At 40.4% G+C, this 20,152-nt stretch overlaps 1 protein-coding gene across 1 annotated transcript; it reads right to left on the reverse strand.

Moving 5' to 3' along the window:
- Positions 1–1,720: 1,720 nt before the first annotated feature.
- Positions 1,721–19,834, reverse strand: LOC143786162 (purpurin-like). Its single transcript, XM_077275453.1, has 6 exons — positions 19,735–19,834; positions 13,411–13,528; positions 11,161–11,297; positions 10,617–10,729; positions 9,322–9,534; positions 1,721–2,017 (listed from the first exon to the last, which is right to left on the reverse strand). The coding sequence occupies exons 2-6, from the start codon at positions 13,525–13,527 to the stop codon at positions 2,007–2,009; spliced, it is 591 nt and encodes a 196-aa protein (XP_077131568.1). The 5' UTR covers position 13,528; positions 19,735–19,834; the 3' UTR covers positions 1,721–2,006.
- Positions 19,835–20,152: the final 318 nt, after the last annotated feature.

The following is a 20,152-nucleotide window of genomic DNA, read 5'->3' on the forward strand; positions in this document are numbered from 1 at the left end:
CCGGAGACCATGATTCAGGTTGATTTTTACCTTTCCCAGTCTTGTGATCACCATTATTCACCAAATAACGGTGATTTAAAAAAAGAAGTCTGATTTCCCATTCATTTCTCTCTCCTCTGATATGATCTCCCATTCATTTCTCTCCCCTCTGATATGATCTAACATACCAGAGGAGAGAGAAATGGGGTCCCCCGGTACTTCCGCCATACCTGGACCCTCTGGCTTCGTCCCCCAGCCCTCCGTGTCTTCTTCCTGGAAGAAGATGGCGGGCACATACGCAAGTGTGCCCTATGAGATCTGCCAACTGGTATGTGGCAACAATAGGAGATTTTTCCTATTGGTTCATGTGGATCAGTTTGATAAACCCTATCACAGTGATCAAAATAAAAAAAGAAAATCAAATCCCCCTTTGTCACCCCCCTTAGTTTGGAAAAAAATACATTTTTTATTTAATTATTTTTACCTTTCTTTGGACTTAGGGTTAGGGTTAGAGCTAGGGTTGGGGTTAAGCTTGGAGTTAGAGCTATGGTTAGGTTTGGGCTAGGGTTGGGGTTAGAGCTAGGGTTAGGGTTGGGGTTAGGTTTGGGCTAGGTTTGTGTTGGGGTTACGGTTGTGGTGGGGTTAAGGTGGTATTGGGGTTAGGGTTGTGTTTGTCTTGGGATTAGGGTTAGGGGTGTGTTGGGGTTAGGGTTGAGGTTAGGGCTGTGTTAGGGTTGGAGTTAGTATTGGGGGGTTTCCACTGTTTAGGTATATCAGGGGGTCTCCAAAAGCGACATGGCGCTACCATTGATTCCAGCCTATTTTGCATTCAAAAAGTCAAACGGTACTCCTTCCCTACTGAGCCCTGCCATGCACCCAAACAGTGGCTTTCCCCGCATACGGGGTATCGGCATACTGAGGGCAAATTGCACAACACATATTGTGGTCGATTTTATCCTGATACCCTTGTGAAAATAAAAAAGTGTGGGTCAAAAGTAGTGATGAGCGAATATACAGTACTCGTTACTCGAGATTTACCGAGCACGCTCAGGTGACCTCCGAGTATTTTTTAGTGCTCGGAGATTTGGTTTTTATCTCCACAGCTGAATGATTTACATCTGTTACCCAGCATAAGTTCATGTGGGGGTTGCCTGGTTGCTAGGGAATCATATTGACCCCCCAAACTCACTTCAAATGTGAAGTGGTTCCTAAATAAATGGTTCTGTAAATTTTGTTGGAAAAATGAGAAATCGCTGGTCAACTTTTAACCCTTATAATGTCCTAACAAAAAAAAATTATGTTTCCAAAATTGTGCTGATGTAACGTTGACATGTGGGAAATGTTATTTATTGACAATTTTGCGTGACACCACTCTCTGATCTGAGGGCACAAAAATGTAAATTTGAAAATTTCAAAATGTTCTAAATTTTTGCCAAATTTGTTTTTTTTCATAAATAAATGCAAGTCATATCAAATAAATTTTACCACTAACATGAAGTACAATATGTCACGAAAAACAGTCTCAGAATCAGTAGAATCCGTTGAACAGTTCCAGAGCTATAACTTCATAAAGTGACAGTGGTCAAAATTGTAAAAATTGGCTTGGTCATTAAGTACCAAATTGGCTCGGTCACTAAGGAGTTAAATAGATTCATTCCATGTATACAGAAGATTTCAAAACGATTCTGGTATAACATTTTATTGGGTCTTGAAAATATGAATGGAAAAACGACACAATAAGTTTACAAAAATTATAGATTTATTTTTATACCGCACAGTGTATGTTCTACAGATTAACAAAAGGAGCTGATATGTTAAAACTTATGAAAAACATGTATGTGACTTGGTTCGCTGTTTCATTTGTTACAGGACGCACAATTAAACAGTTCCTACAAATGTGACATTTAAAATATATAATTGCACCGAGAAATAATAAAAAATAAAAGTTGTGCATTTCTTAAAGGTGTGTTCACTCAGATTTTGTAGGTTCCATACTCAAATAGAAAATGATCTTGAAGAAAGGAATTTCAGCAAGCTCCTGCAGATAGAAAATGAGAAATTAATACATTTTAATGGGGGAAATAGGTTGCATGTCACCAGTTCTTCTCTAAAGTAAAATAAACCCAGGTGAGTAAACCGATTTATGTATACATTGCCTTTTATTTCATATGCTCTTTCATAAGAGCCGGTGAATAAGGGCTGAGGAGAGGTACAGATGCTTCACATCTGTCTAGCCATATAACCGCCACAGCCAATAAGTGTTTGGCTGCAGCGGTTATTTAAATAGAGTGCACATCATGAACTGTGGGGAGGTACAGAAACCGGTAGAAAACTACGAAGCACCAGAACCATGTCTTCACATCTGTCTAGCCATATGACCGCTGCAGCCAATAAGTGTTTGGCTGCAGCAGGTATTTAAATAGAGTGCACATCGTGAACTGTGGGGGAGGTACAGAGACCGGTAGAAAATTATAAAGCACCAGAACCATGTCTACCGGTGAGATGTGTTTGACTTTTTGTTTAATTTCAGATTTTAAACTGTTTTTAGATTCTAAGCAACCCATTTAAGTAACAATTCTCTTGGAAGAACAGAATTTGTAACACGGGGGCAGGAAGTAGTCACTGGCTCCCAGAGAATCAACATGTTGTTCTCCTGCCTTGAACTTTTCAATGATTTCATTGGCTGCATGTTGTTTTCTCTTCTCTCGGCTAATGGTTAAAGGGGTTTTCCTACTAGGACAAAGCCTTCTTGATCAAAATGCTTGGCCTCCATAAAATAATAAAGCCTATACTCGCCTCCTGTGCTGGCGCTGTTCCCGCTGTGTCGGCACTCGCTCTCCCAGGTCTCCTCTATGGTTGTGGTGACACGTGGCGTAGGCACCCAATGCAGCTGATACCGGCCTTCTTCTTCATGCTCTTTTCGACAGGAGGCGGAGACAGTGACAGCAGCGCTGATTGGGCGCCGACATCATGTGTCACACAACAGCACAGGAGCCCCGGGGAGAGCGAGTGCCGACACCGAGGGAACGGCGCCAGCACGGGAGGCGAGTAAAGGCTTTATTATTTTATGGAGGCCAAACGAGGTGCTTGAGAAGAAGTTGTCCAAGTAGTGGACAACGTCTTTAAGTCTAAATAGACCATGCCTTTAAATGGACAGAGATACGATTGCTAGACAGATGCTGGAACCTTTTAGTTGGTTCAGTTCATATATTCGATATTTAGGGCTGTGTATTGAATCAGTTTATTTCAGAAGAACACTAGCACAGGTTGCCTCTCCCCTCTGTCAATCCCTTCACTGGCTCCCCATTGCCCAGAGACTCCAGTACAAAACCCTAACCATGACGTACAAAGCCATCCACAACCTGTCTCCTCCTTACATCTGCGACCTCATCTCCCGGTACTTTCCTACACGCAACCTCCGATCCTCACAAGATCTCCTTCTCTACTCCCCTCTTATCTCCTCTTCCCACAATCGCATACAAGATTTCTCTCGCGTATCACCCCTACTCTGGAACCCTCTACCACAACACATCAGACTCTCGCCCACCATCGAAACCTTCAAAAAGAATCTGAAGACCCACCTCTTCCGACAAGCCTACAACCTGCAGTAACCACCGATCGACCAAACCGCTGCATGACCAGCTCTACCCTCACCTACTGTATTCTCACCCATCCCTTGTAGATTGTGAGCCTTCGCGGGCAGGGTCCTCTCTCCTACTGTACCAGTTATGACTTGTATTGTTCAAGATTATTGTACTTGTTATTATGTATACCCCTCCTCACTTGTAAAGCGCCATGGAATAAATGGCGCTATAACAATAAATAATAATAATAATAATAATAATAACAGCCTTTCTAAATACCATGCATTTATGTAAAATAATGCTTGTTATTTTATTGTTTTATTTTTTGCGTTACAAGCTGTTTTTCTAGGCTGATTAAAGAGAATTTTTGATAAGGAAGACTTAACATAAGAACGTAAATAAGAACTACGGTAACCCTGATATAGAAATGACTATATGAAAGTGCGCCCACTAAAGTACCAGCACCAAATGTCACTGATCAGTGACTCTATCAGTGACATTTGGTGCTGGTACTTTAGTGGGCGCACTTTCATATAGTCATTTCTATATCAGGGTTACCGTAGTTCTTATTTACGTTCTTATGTTAAGTCTTCCTTATCAAAAATTCTCTTTAATCAGCCTAGAAAAACAGCTTGTAACGCAAAAAATAAAACAATAAAATAACAAGCATTATTTTACATAAATACTCGCAATAAGGAGTCATTGCGAGTATACCATTATCTTTTCCAGTGCTGCAGATTGGTGCGTAAAAGTGGAAAGTATTGGACATGTCCAATTTGTGTATAGTATGAAGGACAATGGTGCCGACATATGTTGGATGGTTTGCTGCCTGAGAGGATACTACTATCTGAAATATGGCGCTGTGATGGAGGTTTAGGTGGAAACATCAAAGAAAATTTAGAGACTATCCCAACTAAGGCTATTTTCTAAACCTAAGGGTGTTTTGTTTTCCTGAAACTATTGGGAATGGAGAATTATTTATACACAGTGGTTCTTGCTAATAAAGGGGAGACTAAGTGGCCGATTCATCAAAGCTTTTACTTTAAGAAAACTGGCAAAAAACGCTTTGAAAAGTAGCAAAAAGCTTGCGCAATGAAGAGTTGCCAAAAATGTTGGTGAATTTTGTGGTCTTCATGTCAGTATGAAGCACCTCTGTCTAGGATGGGGCATACATTTTTTTTTTTTAAAGTGTCATCGTTTCTTATGCCAGAAATTCTACTCCAGTCCCTGGTTGGAGTAGCATTTCTGGCAAGGCACATGCCACAGAGAAGATATGCCAAATTCATTAAGTGGCATGTACCTCTTAATTAATTTTGCACATCATACTCCAGAGAGACCTTCATTAAATAGATATTCCCATCTCCAAGATCCTATCCCAATATGTAGTAGGTATAATAATAATATTAGAAAATATCTCCAATTAAAAATGTAGTATAGTTCTTCTGATTCTCTATGTCACTTATCCCATGTGGAGGTATTGCAGTAGCTTAGGTATCCATGGTTATGACCAATCAAATAGTGACAGTTAGCTGCTAGTGGTCGTAACATGGCTCCCTAAGCTACTGCAATGCCCTGCAGCTTAACCCCTTTCTGACGTCGGACGGGATAGTACGTCTGATGTCAGAAACCCCACTTTGAGGTGGGCTCCGGCGGTGCCCACCTCAACAGCTGACATGTGCCAGCAATAGGCGCAATCGCAATCCGCCTGCTCCTATTAACTAGATAAATGCCGCTGTCAAACTCTGACAGCGGCATTTAACACACGCTTCCGGCCATAGGGCCGGAAATACGCGCACAGATGACCTTGTCACGTGATCGGAGGTCAGCGGTGCGTCGGCATGACAACCAGAGGTCTCCTTGAGACCTCTCTGGTTGTTGATGCTGTATTGCTATGAGCGCCACCCTGTGGTCGGCGCTCATAGCAATGCAGTAATTCTTCTACATTGGGGCAATCTGAGCATCGCCTCTATGTAGCTGAGCCGATCGAGTTTTGGCAGCTTCTAGTCTCCCATGGAGGCTATTGAAGCATGCCAAAAGTAAAAAAAAATGTGATTAAAATATGAAAACAATAAAAAATATATAAAAGTTTAAATCACCCCCCTTTCCCCCCATTCAAAATAAAACAATAAAAATAAAATCAAACATACACATATTTGGTATCGCCGCGTTCAGAATCGCCCGATCTATCAATAAAAAAAAGGATTAACCTGATCGCTAAACGGCGTAGCGAGAAAAAAAATCAAAATGCCAAAATTACGTTTTTTGGTCACCGCGACATTGCACTAAAATGCAATAACGGGCGATCAAAAGATCATATCTGCACCAAAATGGTATCATTAAAAACGCCAGCTCGGCAAAAATGGAGACGCTACGGGTATCGGAAAATTACGCCTTTTTTTTTAGCAAACTTGGGAATTTTTTTTCACCACTTAGATAAAAAAAAGAACCTAGACATGTTAGGTGTCCATGAACCCGTAATGACCTGGAGAATCATTATGGCAGGTCAGTTTTAGCATTTAGTGAACCTAGCAAAAAAGCCAAACAAAAAACAAGTGTGGGATTGCACTATTTTTGCAATTTCACCGCACTTGGAATTATTTTGCTGTTTTCGAGTACATGACATTCTAAAACCAATGATGTCATTCAAAAGTACAACTCATCCCGCAAACAATAAGCCCTGACATGGCCATATTCATGGAAAAATAAAAAAGTTATGGCTCTGGGAAGGAGGGGAGTGAAAAAACGAGAGCGCAAAAGCGATAAAAGCTCTGGTCATGAAGGGGTTAAAAGATATGCCAAATTTATTAATGGGGCATTCCCATCTCCAGGTTCCTATCCCAGTATGCAGTAGGTGTCATAATAATATTAGCAAATACCTCCAATAAGAAATGCAGAACGGTTCTTCTGATAAGCTTTGTTGATTACCCAATATACAGGGCATTGCAGTAGTTTAGGTAGCCATGGTTGCGACCACTCATATAGTGACAGTTAGTTATTTGTTAGTGTTCGTAACAAAACCAGACATATAAGTATACTGTATATAAATATATAATAAAGCTTAGATAAAACCTATGTCTGCCAGACACCTAAAATCTGAACGCTTCATTACTACGCTCTTCAAGTATTCCATTATGTATGTAATATGCTAGGATGTTATAGTTATTGATTTCTTTGGCACTAAATATAGATTTTTACCAAGGCCTTTGGGAATTTAATTAAGAAGCACCTGTAAAACATACATATGAATGGGAGTATGTTAATTACTACTAAATATCTCGATACATATTCAGATTGTGCTAAGTGTAAGGGCTGCTCTTTGCTTCACAATCCAGATACTTGATGACATCTCTGCTTTTCTGCTTCTTTGCATACCACATTAGACCCAGAAAATTGTGAGCCGTCTTACAGTTTGTCTTAGAATTTGAGGGTCTGCATGCTCAGGAATACTTAGAGCATATTTATGGCTTAGTGTAGCAGTTGGGATACTAATCAGCTTTCCATTGGGACTTTAAAACAGACTTTATTCTAAGGGTATGTTTCCACGTTCAGGATTGCATCAGGATTTGACGCAGGTAAAATCTGCACCAAATCTGCACCTGAGGTCACTGGCAGGTCACCTGCATTTTTGACGCGTTTTTCATGCGTTTTGTTCATGCTGATTTGTGTGTGTTTTTGTAAACTCAATAAAGATATACCAAAAAAAAGGGTGATGTCATTTCTTGTCCAACCTCTTCATTTACATACTCCATTGAAGAATAATTTTTACACACACAGACAGATAGATGATAGATAGATAATAGATAGGTAATAGATCTATCGTATTTATCTTATCTATCTATCGTATCTATCTATCATATCTATTATCTATGTATAAATATATCTATCGATAGATAGATAATAGATAGATGATAGATAGATACGATAGATAGATAATACCAAGCCCGATGTTTAGTATATCTATGTATCTATTGATATATCTATAAATATATCTATAGATAGATTATCTATATAATCATCTAAGGGGTACTTCCATCTGTCTGTCTTTCTGTCTGTCACGGAAATCCCGAGTCGCTGATTGGTCGCAGCCGGCAGGCCGCGAGCAATCAGCGACAGGCTTAGTCCGGCTGCAAATTGGCCCCTCCCTACTCCCCTCCACTCAGCGCCAGTGTGTGGCCCCATCCCGGACTAACTTTTTACTATTGATGCTGGCTATGCAGCATCAATAGTTAAAAGATATAATGTTAAAAATAATAAAATAAATAAAAAATCATGCTATTCTGACCTTCCGTCACCTCTGCAGCTTTCCCGCTCCTCCCGATGCTCTCAGCAGCTTCCATTCCCAGAGATGTATTGCGAAATTACCCAGATGACTTAGCGGTCTCTGGCTAAGACCGCTAAGTCATCTGGGTAATTTTGCAATGCATCTCTGGGAACGGAAGCTGCCGGCCGCATCGCGTGGAGCGGGACCACTTCAGTGGACGATGGAAGGTGAGTATATAACTTTTTTATTTTAATTCTTTTTTTCACAGGGATATGGTGCCCACACTGCTGTATACTACGTGGCTGCTATATACTACGTGGCTGTGCTATATACTTTGCGGCCGGCCACGACCAATCAGCGATATTGGCTCGGAATTAAACCCCCACTCACAGCGCGGCATACATACATATTCTAGAATACCCAATGCGTTAGAATCGGGCCACCATCTAGTAGTTATGTAATAGCAAAGCCTATGTTTATGAATGAACGTTTAATTTAAAAAAAAAAAAAAAACGGGGAAAAAAATGGCATGGGCTCCCGCAATTTTCTGCGCCAGAGGGAGAAAGCCGACGGCTGGGGGCCAATATTTGTAGCCTGGGAAGGGGGTAATACCCATGGGCCCTCTCTAGGCTATGAATATCAGCCCGCAGCTGTCTGCGTGGCCTTTACTGGCTATTAAATTAAGGGGACCCCCAAAAAAAAATTACGTGGGGTCCCCCTATATTTTATAGCCAGAAAGGCTATGCAGACAGTTGCGGGCTGATATTCATAGCCTAGAGAGGGGCCATGGTTATTGGCCCCCCTGACTACAAATACCAGCCCCCAGCCACCCCAGAAATGGCGCATCTGTAAGATGTGCCAATTCTGGCACTTAGCCCCTCTCTTCGCACTCCCCTGTTACAGTGGGATATGGGGTAATAAGGGGTTAATGTCACCTTGCTATTGTCAGCTGATCAGCTGTTTGTGAGAACCAGACTAGTGACCGGAGATAAGTCCCGGTCACGTGCACGGCAGTTCTCGCGATAAGTTATCGCGAGAACTGCAGTGGACAAGGGACTTCCGGCAGCGGGACAGGTGAGCCGGCATGGACATGCGTAGTAAGCTGCATTTACACAGTTTCTACGCATGTGACTAATCATTAGATGAGGTTTTACCACATCTAATGATAGTCTATGGTAAATTTACGGCGCCGTGACGGAGCGTCGCCACATTGTAAACAGACATGCTGCGTTCTGAAAAGACGCGCTGCATGTCCGTATACGCGGGTCTGCCGCCTACGTGTTTTACCGCATAGTGGAGACGGGATTTCATGAAATCCCCTCTACTATGCTGTAACATCTGGATGCTGCGAGTTTGACGCTGCGGCTCTAAGCAGCGTCAAACAAGCAGCGTTTCCTGAACATGGAAACATACCCTAAATCATTTTGAAAAAAAAAATAATGGAAACCATTTCACAACGCTGTGGTGTCTATGCTGAGCATGAAAGCTGCTACATACCAGATTGGAGAACGGGTTGAAATTGTCCAGCCATGCAGATTTCTTCTTGTTTCTGGCGCACAAGCCTCGTAATAGCTGGTGAAAATCCGCGTGGATTGCGTGAGAAAATAATGGCATAGCCATCATTGCATGTTCCATCTTCTTTTAGAGTGCGGCAAGCATAGGTAATAGCATAGTTCTCATAGTCTGTGTCAATCACCCAGTAGTTGTCACCTGGAAAACAAAAATTAATCAATATATGCAAGAAAAGCGGGAAATGTTTTTACCTTATATTCTAATAAAAATGTGTTTAGAACAGTGTTTCCCGTGTTTTTCAAGCCAAGTCGCCCCTAATGACAAGACGTTCCAATCAAGTTCTTTCAAGAAAGAGGAGGAATCCTGCCTATAGGGGTTCATTTTACAGTCTCCATTCACAGTTCCTTCAGCTATGACATGAATGATAACTCATCAGAACCTTTTAAAATGATACTTCCCAAAACAAACCCTCTAAACATGACAGACCTCCGATCAGGTTAGACTACAAATCAAAGCCCCTACATATATCAGACCCCCCTACAAATTACAGACAAATATGTTCCTTGTTGACTCTTCCAGCAGCCTATATCTCATGATAAAATAAGGTTGAAATTCAGCAAGCCTAAGTCATTGTTCTTCTAAACTGGTAATAGTTGTGCTGCTCGATGTACATAACACTGTTTTACCATCCACAATTATTACTTTTTATGTTACGGTTACAGCTTGCAGTACCTGCAAATAAATGTGATGATTTTCTCATTTTTTTTATGCTGATTTGGTGAATAAAGAATGTTTACATTATTTTTTGGAAATGTGTTAAAATGCAGCCAAGAGCAGAAAATAGACTAATAAAAAAACCCTACACTTACCTCTTCAGTCTCCTGCTGCTCCATTGATGCCATCCTGATAGGTGTCACTAGTCTCGGCTTACTTCCTGCAGCAATCACATGCCATATATAAGTAACGTGATAGCCACAGCCAATCACTGGCCTCAGTAGTCGCTTGCCATATATACAGTTATCACCACTACAGTAAAAGATTGGCTGCAGCAGCAATTCAATGTGATCACTGCTGTGAACAAAGTAAACCGACACCGTCAGAGACCACCGGAGCAGTGACCATAGAGAGGCTCTGGATTTAAGAGGTCAGTATAGGTTTTTTTTTTAATTAACCATTCATCACCACTCTTGGATGTTTTTGTTACTCTAAGAAACTATAACAAAATACTATGCTCCATGGAAACACTAAACTTTTGCTTAGCAGAGTAGATCTGAACTTACCTCCGCTTGATAGGTAGCTGGCCAGTCCCTGGTAGGTCATATACATTTTTGCCGGTATGGTTGGGTCTGGTACGGAGTACTGAGCGGCCATGTCTGCACAGATCAGCCAGAACCTAAAAATGTAATTTTTATGGTCACTTTCAGGATTCTATATTTTCAAGAAATTGATCCCAAAATATTATTTTTAGAGATGGGAGAATCAATTTACAGGACTCTGGTCCATTGGCCGGGTCAGTAATGTGTGACCTCCTATCCTTGCGGCTCTTCTTTTGATTATCCGAGTTGGTGCGACTTTGCGTATCTGTAATGCCACAATGATGACATTGGGCCAGCTAATCAAAAGGAAAGTGGGAATGTCGGGATGTACGGAGATTTACAGGGCTCCCGTCCAGCGGTCACAGATTACTGACCTGGCCAATGAACTGCAAATCGATTTTTCCATCTCTAGTTATTTTTCTTCTTAATAATGTTCATTAATATTTTTATAAGAAATAATGGGCTGAGACTGATTTAGATTGTCTACTTTAGTGAGGGTGTTACATACCCAAAAAGTTTAACTCTGCCTTTAGATGATGCGGTCATTGTGCCATCTTCATCCACCGTATAATCAGCAGAGATGTTATCCTGAAGGAAGAGGCCTTCTGGGTCTTTTTTTCCAACAGCATACCATTTCCCTCCATACTGGATAGAACGGTGCAAAAACAAAAAACATTAGTTTACAAAACTATTGAAGTACATTAAACACTATCAGTATAATTCTGTCACGTGTATCTCAAGCACCCATGGAGTTGTATTGGCACTCTTCTTCTGTGATACCGGAGAAAAATGGACATGGTCATATGAGTTTTATATGGACACACGATACATGAAAAAACACAGACTTGAACGGCCCTTTAGACTATAATGGGTACGTCTTGCATCCGTGAAAAGCACGGGGTAGAGCACATATGGGCAAAATGGACGTCTGAATGAGATGTTAGGAGATCATGTTCTACTATCAAAACAGAAGAATAAAGTTTACTATGGTTATGGGTATTAGGCAGATTATGACAGTGAGGATGATGTGAAACTCTGATATAGCATTGATCTCTTGTGTTTTGTACACTTATATCTCTATTGTTGTCAGGACAGAACAAAATATCCTTAGTGTAAGTCTCACGAGATCCTGCTGCTCAGACTGTATTGTAAAGATTGAACAGTGTTAGAGTGCTCAGGTTCATGCTGTCACTAGTGTCACGTCAACCTGGGAGATCTGGGGGTAGAAGATCACTGCGCATTGTGAATCACAGATCTTCCATTTAGCCTGTGCTTGGATCCCATATTAAATGAATTTGATTTCCGTTGGTGCTGAGGAGGTTAACAACCCTTTCTATGTTGATCAGAAACATGCAACTCCATTTCAGCTGCTTCTGTTCTGGACATTAACTCTCCCTATAAAACCTGGAGAGAACCTCTCTGCCTTGCCAGTGAAAGCTTTGCTTCCTAGCTTCTTGGAGATGCTGTGCTATATTGGAGATTGCGTTGCTACTGGAGATTGTTGAGTTTTGTTTTTTATATTCCTATCATTCCCTTGATACCTTTCTATATTTGATGAGTGTTTGTATTTTTGTTACTTTCTTTAACCCCTGTCTGTCCTACACTATCATATCTGTCCCAGGCCTCCTGGGGGAGAGGTGTTGTGAATTCCGCTCTTGGGCTCCCTCCGGTGGTTGTAAATAGCACTTTTGTGAGTTCTGCTCTTGGGCTCCCTCCGTTGGTTTTGAGTGGTATGGCTGCTTCTTGGATTTAGCATCAGCAGCTGCTTCCACTGATCGTCTTTCTGGCTCAGCTATTTTAGTCTGTCCTTTTCCCTAATCAATGCCAGTTGTCAATTGTTCCTGCTTGGAGTCACGGCTCTTTTGGATTTCCCTGACACTCTGACCAGTTCAGCACAGATAAGTCCTTGCTTGTCCTTTTGCAGTCCACTAGTTGTGGACTTTATTGTTCAGCACATTCTATGTTTTGCTCATTTGTCCAGCTTATCAGTATGGATCTATTCAGCTAAGCTGGAAGCTCTGGGCAGCAGATTTTGCCCTCCACACCTTTAGTCAGGTGTGGAGATTTTTGCATTTCTCTGCGGTGGACTTTTTCTAGTTTTTATTACTGACCGCACAGTGTTCTATCCTGTACTATCTATCTAGCTAGAAGTGGCCTCCTTTGCTAAATCTTGTTTCATTCTACGTATGTCATTTCCTTCTCCACTCACAGCCATTATTTGTGGGGGGCTGTCCTATCCTTTGGGGATTTTCTCTGAGGCAAGATAGCTTTCCTGTTTCTACCTTTAGGGGTAGCTAGTTCTCCGGCTGTGACGAGGTGTCCAGGGAGTGACAGGAACATCCCACGGCTACTGCTAGTGTTGTGTTAAGATCAGGAACTGCGGTCTGTATAGTTACCACCTGCTCAGAGCTAGTCGCATGTCGCTCCTAAATCACCAGTCCATAACAGAGAGGGTTGGGACAGATTAGAACATTAACAGGAGCTTAGTAAGATCAGAGACTCAGGCGTCTCTACCTTCAAGAGTACCCCCGAGACAGGGATAGTATGAGGACCCTCTTCCTTACAGAAGACCGTCACAGTCATTGAAAACTTAAAATGTAGACACTACTGCAGCGAGCCATTATAGGATACTGATCCGGGGCCTGCTCTCTTGTTAAACAGGTCACAGAAAGAGACTACACCATATAAAAATGTGGTGCAAAGCATGAAAGAATATTTTTGGTACAAATTAAGCCAGAAATGCATCAGGTGTTCTTACTTTTTTTATGTCAAAGTCCGTTTTGACTTTCAGAGTATCCACCACACAAGATTGGGCTTTGCATTGTTCAATGATGGTGAGAAGTGCAGCAATAAAGACATACTTAAAATGCTTCATCCTGAAAGAGATCAATGTGTAACATTTCTTTTAGCAAAAATTAGTTATAAAGGATAAAATTGCAAGACTGTTACTTGACATGACCAATAAATGTAATGATGTAGCTGTGATGGTGCAGGGGTTGCAGTCACACTTGGGCCCTAGTGTGGAAGGAAGTACAAAGTAGTAGGAATGGCACTTAAAAGACGATTTTGCATTGGGACCATGGAGTTTCAAGCTGCAGTTCTGTCTAAAATAGTAAATACATTATACACGCTAGTGTCAGCATGTTTCTTATATGCCTTGTAATTATATCATGCCTCATTAGGATGAATTCACGTACTGGAGATCTTTTTGCAGAAATTTCTGGAGCTGTTCCCTCCATTGAAACTACCCCATTTAGATGAATGGAATCAATTTGCAGTCAATTATTTTTGTTGCAATTACTGCAACAAAATCAGCAGCGTGTGAATTCACCCTAATTAGGCATTATACACGGTAACTACAAGGCATATGTACTTGTAGGATTGTTGTAATCATTAAAATAACACCTGAATGGAGGAAAATGAAAAGAGCAACCACCAGCAAGAAGAGGTGCAGTCATAATCGAAAAAAGCCTCCAGATGGGACATGCAATACATTAGGGTTCTGTATATTGTAGTGGTTTCTTCTCTGCAGGCTTTAGTCACTAGAAGCTGCCGCAGCTTTTTTTAGGGTCGCTCTGCTTTTGACTCCCTCAAACTCACTTCCCACAGACTTTTAGAGACAACAGATGTAATTTGATTCCTGAGAGAAAGAGAATCAAATAGGTTAATTTTTATTTAAGTGGTGAAAAAAAATCCAAACTTTGCCCCCCCAAAATAGCGCCATTTTCCAAGACCTGTAGCGTTTCCATTTTTCATGATCTTGGGTTGGGTGAGGGCTTATTTTTTGCGCACCGAGCTGACGTTTTTATTGATACCATCTTGGTGCAGATACGATATTTTTATCGCCCGTTATTGCATTTTAGTGCAATGTTGCAGTGACAAAAAAACAATTCTGGCATTTTGATTTCTTTTGCTCGTTACACCGTTTAACGATCGGATTAATTATTTTTATATCTTCATAGATTGGGCGATACTGAATGTGGCGATACCAGATATGTGTATTTTTTATTTTTTTGTAATTGTTTTATTCTGAATGGGTTAAAAAGGGGTGATTTGAACTTTTTTTTTTATATTTTTAAAAACTTTTTTTTACTTGCTTCAATGGTCTCCATGGGAGACTAGAAGCTGCAATCTTCTGATCGCTTGTGGTACACATAGAAGAGCTGCAGTCCTGCTATGTGTGACAAAAATGCTCATAGCAGTCCGGCAATGATGACCACAGGGGTCTCCTGCAGACCCCGGGTTGTCATGACAACCCATCTGCGACCAGCGGTCATGTGACACATGCACCGCTAAGACACGCATCCGGTTTGCACAAGTTAAATGCCACTGTCAGAGATTGACTGCGGCATTTAACTAGTTAACAGCCGCAGGTGGATCACGATTCCACCTGCGCCTGTTAGGGGCACATGACAACTGATCAGATCAGCTGTTATGTGCCATCAATGGTGCGGGCTCATCGCCGGAGCCCGCACCCAAGAGGGGGAGGTAGCCTATGACGGACATAGCACGTCATAGGTCATTAAAGGGTTAAAAGTTTTTTGAGTCTTCATAGATACATTTTGTTAGATAGTCCTTGTAAAAACAAAGATCTTGAGATCTTAGCACTTTTCTTTTGTTTTCAACTTGTTACTTTGGAGACTGACTACCGCTTTCTAGTTTGTAAGCATTGCACTGAAGATGAACAGTGCACTCTAACCATCCTGTGCTGACAAACTCAATAGCAAAAAGACTGTAGGCAGTGCATATGTTCTGCTCTCGACCAACAGCAGTCGGTTTCCAAGGTGATAAGCTTTAAAGAAAAGTAGTGTTGATATCAGAAGAATGTCTGAAAATTTTATAAAACAGCAAATTGCAAAATTGCTTGTTACAAGCAGTATCCGACAATACCCATTTATGAAGATGGGAATAATCCTTTAAATTACACAATCTTAAAAATGTCCTATTTAGATATATAGAGCTTTGATATGGTAGAAAAAAATAAAAAGGCCAAAATTGCTCTGAGGCTTGTGGCCCACTCCTTTTTTGGACATGGGACAGTTGTGCTTACCCCCTTAAGGACTTGAACATTATGGAGCTTTAGGTCACAACAAATTGTCACAAAAGTAATAAATGTAAATATTTCTAAAGTACAGTATTTGGTATATCTGTATTTGTAAGCACCCGTAGAATAACAAACAGTAAATGGCAAAAAAAATCATCCAACTAAATAAATTAATAAAAGATCATAAATTATACACTACAGTTCCAAAGTTTAGGGTCACCCAGACAATTTTGTGTTTTCCATGAAAACTCATACTTTTATGAATCAAATGAGTTGCCAAATGAATTAAATATCTAGTCCAGACATTGACATGGTTAAAAAAAAATATTTTTATTTTAAATAATAATTTTCTCCTTCAAACTTTGCTTTCGTCAAATAATGCTCGCTTTGCAGCAATTACAGCATTGTAGTAGACCTTTGGCATTCTAGCAGTTAATTTGCTGAGGTAATCTGGAGAAATGTCACCCCATGCTTCCAGAAGCCCCTCCCACAAGTTGGTTTGGCTTCATGGGCACTTTTTGCGTACCATACGGTCAAGCTGCTGCCACAACAGCTCAATGGGGTTGAGATCCGGTGACTGCGCTGGCCACTCCATTATAGATGGAATACTAGCTGCCTGCTTCTTCCCTAAATAGTTCTTGCATAATTTGGAGGTGTGCTTTGGGTCATTGTCCTGTTGTAGGATGAAATTGGCTCCAATCAAGTGCTGTCCACAGGGCATGGCATTGCAAAATGAAGAGATAGCCTTCCTTATTCAAAATCCCTTTTACCTTGTACAAATCTCCCACTTTATCAGCACCAAAGCAACCCCAGACCATCACATTACCTCCACCATGCTTGACAGATGTCGTCAGGCACTCTTCCAGCATCTTTTCAGTTGTTCTGCATCTCACAAATGTTCTTCTGTATGATCCAAACACCTCAAACTTGGATTAGTCTGTCCATAACACTTTTTTCCAATTTTCCTCTGTCCAATGTCTGTGTTCTTTTGCCCATATTAACCTTTCCTTTTATTAGCCAGTCTTGGATATGGCTTTTTCTTTGCCACTCTGCCCTGAAGGCCAGCATCCCGGAGTCACCTCTTCACTGTAGACGTTGACACTTGCGCATACTATTTAATGAAGCTGCCAGTTGAGGACCTGTGAGGCGTCGATTTCTCAAACTACAGACTCTAATGTACTTGTCTTGTTTCTCAGTTGTGCAGCGGGGCCTCCCACTTCGCTTTCTACTCTGGTTAGAGACTGTTTGTGCTCTCCTCTGAGGGGAGTAGTACACACCGTTGTAGGAAATCTTCAGTTTCATGGCAATTTCTCACATGGAATAGCCTTTATTTCTAAGAATAAGAATAGACTGTCGAGTTTCACATGAAAGTTCTTTTTTCTGGCCATTTTGACAGTTTAATGGAACCAACAAATGTACCGTAATGCTCCAGATTCTCAACTAGCTCAAAGGAAGGTCAGGTTTATAGGTTCTCTAATCAGCCAAACTGTTTTCAGTTGGGCTAACATACTTGCACAAGGTTTTTCAAGGGTATTCTAACCATCCATTAGCCTTCTTACACAGTTAGCAAACACAGAGTACCATAAGAACACTGGAGTGATGGTTGTTGGAAATGAGCCTCTATACACCTATGAAGATATTGCATTACAAACCAAATGTTTGCAGCTTGAATACTCATTTACCACATTAACAATGCATTGAGTGTATTTCTGAATCATTTTAATGTTGGCTTCATTGGAAAAAACTGTGCTTTTCTTTCAAAAATAATGAAATTTCTAAGTGACCCAAAACTTTGGAACAGTAGTGTATATATCCCAAAATGGTACAAAATAGAAAGAAACAAGTCTTCCTACAGCTACTGTACCGCTGTGAATTTTTTTTTTTAAAGTTATGACTTTTCAAATCATAAAATGAAGGAATTAAAAAAAGCTTAGTAGTTAAGCCCCTAATAGGTTGTGTGCAGTCTGCTAGGTCTGGGTGTTCGCCTCCAGTCGGAGTATATGCCCGAAAATGATGCATGTCAGAGCACACATTGACTCTGTTGGCACCATTATAGAATATCTATGGCTCTGTCGGCAGATATGCCTGAATCCCATTTTGCGGGTTAGTTCGGATGCAAGCCCCTACGGGACCAAGAAACGTGAGCAAAAATGCTTTGTGAAAGGAGCCTTATAGGTCTCAGAGTATGACAACTAATGCATAAAATGACCTTTTTTGAAGGGAATCTGTCACATTGGAAGTCATCATGGTATAGAGCTGAAGTAATTGAACATATTTGGCTCATTCTGGGCTTTGTAGACAAGTTGGCCTAATACTCAGGTTTGGCAGCCTTTCGTCTATAAGTGTGCATACAGAGACAGCTATCAGTCATTGATTAGCACTGCCCACTTGACTCAAAATCACAGAATAAGCAAAAAACTAAATGAATGAAGCAAAGGTTTTACTGAATCTTTCCCCAATAAACTATATATCAGTCTGATTAGATCCTATCTATCTATATGTGGATTTTCAATGTGACAAGTTCGCTATAAAAAGTCATTTTTTGTGGAAAAGTAGTTAATGTTTAGAAAAATTTTATACATTGGGTATCAGCATAATCATATTGACCAGCAGAATAAAGTAAACATGCCAGTTATCCAGTACAATGTAGGCTGTAAAAGAAATTATGAAAAAGAATGACCTTATTGCCACTTTGTTCTTCCCGCTTCACCAAAATTTCAATAAAAGTAATACCAAAATGGCACCAGTGAAAACGTCAGCTTGTCCCAGCTTGGGTCTTAGAATATGGCTAGAAAAAATTGGTATTATCATAATTGTATTGACCCACATAATAAATGAACAGTTGTCAATTGTACTGAATGGAGAATGATGTTTAAAAAAAATCCATAGATCCAAGTTTTTTTAATTAAATTTTACTTCCCAAAAAATTGAAAGTAAAAGTGATTTAAAAGTTATGTGTACAATTAAGTGGTACTATTGGTCATGCAAACAATAAGTCCTCATACAGCTTCGGTTACAGAAAATTCTAAAACATTTGACTCTCAGAATATGGCAACACAAAAACTATTTTTTTTCAAACATTGCATTTATTGCGTAACTAATATTATAAAGACATGGTATCGCCTTAATAGTACTGACCCACAGAATAAACTTGATACTTTATTTTTGCAGCACACTGGGAAAATTACTGTTAGGGTATGTGCACACTTTAAGTATTTGGTGCAGAAATTTGTGCGCCATTTCTGCATGTCTTGGCAGGAAATACATTGAGTAAACTAGACGCATTTTTTACATGCGTTTTTGTTGCACATTTTTCCCCACTCATTAGTATGGGTGTCATCTGCAGCAAAAACACTGAAACGTTGAGTATTTGGTCAGTATTTTACCTCAGTATTTTTAAACCAAAACCAGAAGTGGAACAATCAGAGGAAAAGTGTAATAGAAACTCATCACCATTTCTGTATTTATCACCCACTCCTGGCTTTGGCTTACAGATACTGAGGTAAAAAACTCACCAAATGCTCAACATGTGCACGTGACCAAAGAGTTAACATGGCGTAAATTTAGATCTGCTGTAAATCTGCGCAGAAAAAATAAGCAACGTGTGCATGAGACTTTAGGATTCTCATTCACATTGCTGGCATCTTAAGGGGTTAAATGTTATATTCCTGTAGAGACTGGGCCGGCGCCACACACGGCAAAGTAAAGTATAGTACAAAGCTACACGAAGTTTGCATAGTGTTATATGGAGGCTTTTACACTATGAGAACCAGGCACCATTTACCCAAAGCCGCCCATAGACATGGTTCTCTCGTGCCTAATGGAAAGTCAGCTCCTACCTAATACACTGACTTATATATTACACCAATATGCCAATATTATACTAATATTTACAATGAAATATTAACTAGTATTACAATGAAACACAACATATGATAATATACAAAAATACAAGTAATAGTTGATAAGTACGATATGTAAAAAAGACCAAACAATGCACAGAAATAATGCCGCCTTCAGTGTGAATAGTGAACGTACCTGATTCTTGATGGAATTAACAGAAGTGGAGACTTCACAGATTCAGATGAACATCACTTTCTGTCCGTTTAAGTATTTCTGCTTTAAATAATAAGCCCACAGTCTACCTAAGTAGTTATTTTGGTCCCCGGAGCACAGTAAGAGGCTTAACCTTAGTTAATCCATTACATTAAATCAATGTGTAATCCTTTCTCAGATGTGCGCTTGCCTAATTGTGAGAGAACACACACGAGTTGGATGAGAAAACCGTGTCTCAGGAAATTCAGCACGTGTCATCCCGACATGCGGACTGTCATAAGCCGCCACAGTGGTCGAGGCCGTGACTTCGTTTATTATATATGTTACTGTATGAGGAAAACTCCTAATCTTTTCACTGTGGATAAAAACAAATTCACTTGCTTCAATGGAGGTGAACTGC

The sequence above is a fragment of the Ranitomeya variabilis genome, chromosome 1 (assembly GCF_051348905.1).
Source record: "Ranitomeya variabilis isolate aRanVar5 chromosome 1, aRanVar5.hap1, whole genome shotgun sequence".
NCBI lineage: Eukaryota > Metazoa > Chordata > Amphibia > Anura > Dendrobatidae > Ranitomeya > Ranitomeya variabilis.

Coding starts and splice junctions, on each gene's coding strand:
- LOC143786162 (XM_077275453.1), bottom strand. CDS start 13,527: ATGAAGCATTTTAAGTATGTCTTTATTGCTGCACTTCTCACCATCATT. Junction 11,298..13,410: donor CGGACTTTGACATAAAAAAA/GTAAGAACACCT, acceptor CGTTCTATCCAG/TATGGAGGGAAATGGTATGC. Junction 10,730..11,160: donor GGCAGAGTTAAACTTTTTGG/GTATGTAACACC, acceptor TTACATTTTTAG/GTTCTGGCTGATCTGTGCAG.